At 37.1% G+C, this 6,660-nt stretch overlaps 2 protein-coding genes across 2 annotated transcripts; both read right to left on the reverse strand.

Moving 5' to 3' along the window:
- Positions 1 to 399: 399 nt before the first annotated feature.
- On the reverse strand, positions 400 to 918 carry LOC113342544. The gene has a single exon (XM_026587055.1). The coding sequence runs from the start codon at positions 916 to 918 to the stop codon at positions 400 to 402; it is 519 nt and encodes a 172-aa protein (XP_026442840.1).
- A 1,037-nt stretch (positions 919 to 1,955) lies between these two features.
- On the reverse strand, positions 1,956 to 6,136 carry LOC113342550 (subtilisin-like protease SBT5.3). The gene is made up of 11 exons (XM_026587059.1): positions 5,977 to 6,136; positions 5,787 to 5,878; positions 5,588 to 5,685; positions 5,341 to 5,496; positions 5,122 to 5,233; positions 4,491 to 5,040; positions 4,316 to 4,410; positions 3,561 to 3,812; positions 3,217 to 3,334; positions 2,861 to 3,053; positions 1,956 to 2,769 (listed from the first exon to the last, which is right to left on the reverse strand). Exons 1-11 carry the CDS (start codon positions 6,064 to 6,066, stop codon positions 2,210 to 2,212), a joined length of 2,316 nt encoding a protein of 771 aa, XP_026442844.1. The 5' UTR covers positions 6,067 to 6,136; the 3' UTR covers positions 1,956 to 2,209.
- Between the last annotated feature and the right edge of the window lie 524 nt (positions 6,137 to 6,660).

Below are 6,660 nucleotides of genomic sequence, written 5' to 3' on the forward strand. Positions count from 1 at the left end.
TTTTTGTCTTTTTTTTGATAAAAACCTAGAGATCACAAGAATCTTTGACTGATTCTTCTATGTGGCCTTACAGACGAACAGCGCAGAAAACCTGCTCTGATGCCACCTGATATGGCACGAGCGGAAGCGATAAAAAACAAGGAGAATCCACTCCTTATGGTGACGATAAAACACTCCAATCCAGGAGCAAAGACGATAATAACGACTCTAATACAAGAGTTAAAAAACAATATCAATGGTGTTTAACCAAACCAACTTAATAGTTTTCATTAGATGATAATAGCCAGCCGCACCTAAATTGCAATGACAATAGAAAATGCTATTTATAGCCTGCAGACATAGACACTAGAGTCTAGAACTTTCCTAAATAAGATAAACATAATAAGAAACTATAAAATCCTAACAATAAGATACCAAAAGTAATAGATATCCAAGATATCGGCAAATCTTGGAAACAGTTATCCCAACCCCAAAAACGTCCCATATCAATACATAATTTTCCTCTTGTTCTCTACTCAAAAAGGCAACTGCAACTGTGAATGTAGCTCCAGTTGATGTATGGGAAACCATTTGAAAAATGGGTAACTTGTACCTATTGGTCTTGAAGGTGCAATCCGGTATAAGAAATTCGTGGAAAGATTGGGCAAGTTTCACAAACTTATGATGAGCAAAGAAAAGATCGGTTACCTCATTTGTCTTCTCGTCGTAGTTATACTCCACTGTGTAATGTCGATCTTCGGATAAAACCATAAATTGTTGCATTATGTTTCTACCTTGACACGCGATAAGGTTCAGTCTTTCCCTTGCATTGTATATTGTTCTCATAGTCGAATGATTATTCGGAAATTTTGCTTTTAGTGATGTGAGTATACCACGAGGGTCAATACCACTAACAGTTAATTCTTCAACAAGCTTCATTTCTTCTTCATTTAACCTGCCAGGATACGAGTGTCCCGTTAATTTTTTTGGAAGTGGGTGATTATGAAAACCGCATTTCACCTGAATAACCCATTTTCCATCTTTGTTAGAACTACTGTTTATCTTGAATGGGCAATCACATTTATGGGTACCGCTCTTTCTTTTCTTTTTTGTTGTGGTCTTGGGCACATATGTTTTGCTTAAATGACTGGAATATTTACGGCTTCTTTAGCATTGCATCACCATATTTTGGATTTTTGAAGAAGACTTTACGGTCACACAGTTGAGAGTTAATCCAGTTTTTGTAATCCAGCAGCAGCCTCCATTTTCGAATCAAAAACCTCTTCGGTTTTGAAGTACTCTATTAAGTCCGGGAACTCTTGTGTCACCACAACCTCACAGTTAACGAGATTTTTACTCGGAAGAACCTGTATGTTTTTACTGTTAGAAGAATTTCGACTAAATAAGGTTTCAATCGGTCGTTATTATAAAAAAGTTAGGGTTTCAGAAGAAGAACATCATAAACAGAAAGACACATGCAATTAAGTGCAGTAATTAAGAGAGGGTAGGGTTGGCATTTCGTAAAAAAAAATTATTCTGATTATGTTTTTCGTTGACCCAGGATTGACCTGAACTTTTTCCTCCTCAAATCCATTTTTCCCTCCCATTAACAGGACTCTTTCTCTTTTGATAATTGCGTATATTCAGTCAATTAGTATCTAAGAATTTGTCATGTCAAGCAGACAGCAGAACTTCAGAGCAGCATTTTCTCTTCTACTATTTTCTTTTCTTTGATCTAATTTTTCTTCTGGTCCATATATATTCAGGCAATTATCTGAGAAAGTTAGAATTCCGGAGAGCTTTACAGAATATATACATGGTCCCTTGATTAGCCTTGTGCTCTGTCTTTAGTGAAGACTGTCTAAAGCAAGTCTTGGTCTTTATTCAGCAAAGTTTTTGCCTCAAAATTAGCCCCTAAAGTTGGCCGGCTTCAACTCATTTCTGCCCCATATAATCCAAATAATATTTTCGAGAGATAGACATAATAACATTTTCTTTATTAGTAGGAGTAAGCAGTACATATGGTGCTCAATCATCTGTGTACAGTAGGAAAACATTTATTTAGCTTCAAATAATGAGCCGTCCTCCTCGTCTCCTCACTCGTAGCTTAGGTTTTAACTACATTTATTTCTTCACATATTTGATATTTCCCATATAACAAATCAATCTCCATGTACGTACAAATACATAGCAGCTGAAAACATGTAACTTTTCATACTTGATTACCTTGTTAATCGATTGATACGATTGCTGAAGCCAAATTAAGTCCGATGGGACTTGTAACTTTGTATTTGTTGCCGAAGCTCCAAGTTAAGGATCCGAACACCAAACTGCCAGGACTAGTACTGTCAGCCATAAATTTAACACTAAACGATATGTTTTCACCAGCTTCTTTGAACTCGAGTTGTTTGGGTGTCACTATGAACTTCACATTAGGGTTGTCTAAAATGACTTCGGAATCAAAAATTGCTGGGCCCTCTCCGTAGTATGTGACTGTTCGATTAACTGTTACACTTCCATCCATAGTGGCTACACCAATTGAAGGATAGTTTAGATCATACGTGGGAACTGGTGTGTCGGGACAATTCGCTTCAAGTAGTGGAATTTTTGTCTGGTTGGTACTACTGCATATGAAGTTGATCATGTCATGGGTACCGTATTCATATATGAGTCCAGGATCTAATGCGGCTGCAGGATTTATGTGTCCAGATCCGTAGTCGAATGGCGTCGTTGAAGAACCTTTCAGATTTTTCAGTATACGTTCTCCCCCGGTTTTATGCATCGCATAAGCTGAGCGCAAATCATCATAGTTTAGGAAAATCTCATGATAATAACTTCGGCGAGATTATTTATTTTTTAATTTATGGCAAGTGTATATAACCTGTTGTCATTATGGCTGATTTAATAGCTGATGAACTCCAAGAAGGGTGGTGACTCTTTATAATAGCAGCAACTGCAGAAACATGTGGGCAGGACATGGATGTTCCTGAATCAAACTTATATATGGCAGCTCCTTCTCTAGATGGTGGAGGCTTGGAAGCCAATATGTTCACACCAGGTGCTGTAATATCAGGCTGCATCATGAACACTTGCATGTTAGAAGATGGAAAACAAATAAAACTAAAATCCAAGAACGGGATCTCATATTTCCACTTTACACTGTTTGATTAGCTAATTTGTTATTCGTAAATTAATAATTATTGTGCTTATGCGCCTGTTAGAAACGAGAATACCTACTTTGATAATGTCAGTGGCGACAATATTTGGTCCCTTTGATGAAAAGAAAGCCATATCTGGTGCTGGAATGGTGTCGCTAATTACTGTTTCTGTTGGATGTATGATTGCAGTCGGAATCCTGTTAACACATGCAATGCAAATATTTGCATCTCAACTATGCTGTTCAAATATAAACGTTGATCCTTTGAAATTAGGCAACTGTATTAAAGCGCCAATGTCACGGATAAAAACTCATCAAAACTAGATTCTTATCGATCAAATAAATAATTTAAAAAAAAAAAAGACAGACACACAGACAGACAGACAGAAACTGTTTCAAAGTACATAAAAGTTTAAGAACTTACTTTTCAGTTCTTAAGTATTCTTGAAGGAATTCTATTTCTTTTGATCCAAGAACGGTAGTTGGAATAACATTTTCAATGCCCAATTCGTTTCCAATAAATGGGTCAAAAAGAATCATTCCGACACCACCACCATTGTTTACAACGACGCCTTTGGTAAGTCTGTTTTCCATAATAAAATCTTTTGTCTCAGCCGTGCACACTACTATCTTTTCCCTGATCAAGTTGGCATCAAGACTCTTCTCCAGGCAATATCTAGAAAGCAGCCGTTTAAAGAATTAGATAAGACACTAAATAATTAAGCAAAAAATGTAGTATTCACCATTGAAAAGAGAAAGATACAGTACCCGGAACCAATTCATCAAAAAAACTACGGCATTTTAAGAAACTACTCCACTTGGCAGTACACAGTGGTTCAAAATCATGGCAGCTCTCTTTTGGTAAACATAATTATCAAATCATACATATTTCTTATAGTAACAATAATATTAAAAGGACAGTTTTAAAAATACCTCCTTAATTAGTGAAACTCATCTATATTAGGACAAAATTTAAAAATAAACTAGCTCATCTAATTTGGGACGGAGGAAGTATAATATATAACTTAGCGAAATTAAACTACAAGTTCATGCTTATCGTATACTAAATATTCTCCGTCCTAGGTTATACTCTCTTTTTGACCAGTTGAATTTGATAAACTCGAAAAGAAAAATTTATAACTTGGCGACATTATTTAACAAGTCGATGGAAAAATATACTTGGCCCGTTCCACTTGATTTACATCAGAAGCTGCAGCAGTTGCATCTATGATACCATAATATTTATCCATCTGTAACGAGTTTATCGCTGAACCCTGGAAATTTGAAATATTTTTTCAGAATCGGCATGCAAAATACAAATTATAATGTTCGTGAAATTGGGATCAATACTTACTTTCAGAGTTACATTATTCCCAAGCTGGACATTGGAATTCAATTCTCGATTAATAGTACTAGCAGCGACTGTGAGAGTCCAAGGAGCAATATGTGATACACTGCTAGATTTCCCATCATTTCCCCCCGAAGCCGAAAGAAGAATATTATTCGTAAATGCATGGATAGATCCAATTGTGAATGGATCCGATAAGAGTTTTAACGAATTTGATGGAGCTATCCCTATCGACATAGAAATGATATCGACTCCATCCTGAATGGCATCATCAAAGGCGGAAAGAATGTCCGCATAAGGACAGCCGACAGGGAGTGGCCAACATACTTTATATATTGCGAGTCTTGCATTGGGAATGCCACCTCTTGCCGTACCGCTAGCCATACCAAAATAGCTCACATTATTAACCACTGATCCAGCAATTGTTGATGCAGTGTGAGTTCCATGGCCGTTGTGATCAAGAGGTGATCGGAATTCTGCGCGTAGAGGATTAACTTCTCCAGAATTTACCAGGTCGTCATATGTCTTTGGGTAGAACCGAGCACCAATTATTTTCCTGTAAAATTAAATTCAGAACTGCTCGATGAGTATAAAAAAGTCACAATCCATTTCGAAGATTTGATCGTAAAATGTTTACTTGTTGCAAGGAAACAGCGGCGCATCAGCTTGATCTCCACATGTTCCTTTGAATCTCTCTGGCACAGGCCCCAATCCATCATCACTAAAGCTCTGAGACTCGGGCCAAACTCCTAAAAATTCGCATTAAAAAAAACCATTACTTCAATAAACTCTCAAGAACTAGTTATTGATATCGAGCATCTGAAAGTGAATAAACTCTGAATATCGTGGTCTTTACCCGTATCAAAAACACCAACAATCACATCTGCTTTGGGGTCCATTTTCGTCTGCTCGTTATTTTGTGGAATAGTATCGATTCCAAGGAATTCCCAGGAATGAGTAGTATGTAGCTTGGCACTCTTATTTTCGAAAACTGAAATAACTGATTCTGTCTCTGTAATACAAAACGTTAATCATAAATGATGATTAGCTAATATTAATTACTCTGCTTTGTGTATATGAAGAGGAGAGTCAATCGAGCTTACCGCGAAGTTTTTGTGCTTGTTTTGGCGTGAGAAAGGCGGAGAAGCCTCGAAAGCTCTTATAATAATGGTGAGTTGTCGCTTCTTCAGCTTGACTAATACTAAAAATGGATCAAACGAATAAAAAAAATAAATTAGATGGTTCCAATTGTTAGTCATGGACTCTGTTTCTACTTGAATTACAAAACACGTATGTACGTACCTTCCAGCAACTGATGCAAGCAATTCATGGTTCGACGATATTACGGAATCTGAATAGAGGGAAGAGTGTTCTCCCATATACACTACATAGTGCTAAATATTTAAGAAAAAAAACATCATTATGTTTGTTTATTCCAAATTCATGGTAGAAGATTATATGGAGAGTATCTATGAGTTCAATGGTTATGTACCTTGGTTGTGGGTCCGGCTTCATTTGCCACAGCATGTTTGCAGAAGAAGAAAAGAGTAACGAGAATCGTACTAATAATGTACTTTTCCATAATTTTTATTTGTGGAATGATATGTTATATTATGTTAAAAACCAATCGCAACTTGTTATTTATAACTCGAAGTTATGGACTTTTCAAACTCCGCGTAGCTATTACGGTGGAACTACTAGTACGAAGATTGTATTTTGTTAGTTAAAAGGATTAATAATTATAACGTCTTAGAGCATCTAGCACGGCTAAATCGCCATAATCAGTACAAAAGAAAAGCCAAAGACAACGTGTTTGGAAACCTGATGTGAGTGAACACAGTTGTATCAAAATATATATATATATACTAGGTATCACCCCGGCCTACGGTCGGGGCTCAATTTTTTTTCGATTTTTTATGTTGTTGTTTGGGGCGACTCTAGTGTTTTTTGGTCTTGTCAAATTAGTCGAGGCCTACAGCCCCGGCCGTGGTCCCCTACGGAAATTCTAGTATTTTGTTGGTCGTGTCAAATTAGTCGGGGCCTACCGCCCCGGCCGTGGTCCCCTACGTAAATTCCAGTATTTTGTTGGTCGTGTCAAATTAGCCGGGACCTATGGCTCCGACCGTAGGCCCCTAGGCAAATTCCTTTATTTTGTTGGTCTGGGAAAATTAGTCGG

The sequence above is a fragment of the Papaver somniferum genome, unplaced genomic scaffold, assembly GCF_003573695.1.
Source record: "Papaver somniferum cultivar HN1 unplaced genomic scaffold, ASM357369v1 unplaced-scaffold_43, whole genome shotgun sequence".
In the NCBI taxonomy this organism is placed as follows: Eukaryota; Viridiplantae; Streptophyta; class Magnoliopsida; order Ranunculales; family Papaveraceae; genus Papaver; species Papaver somniferum.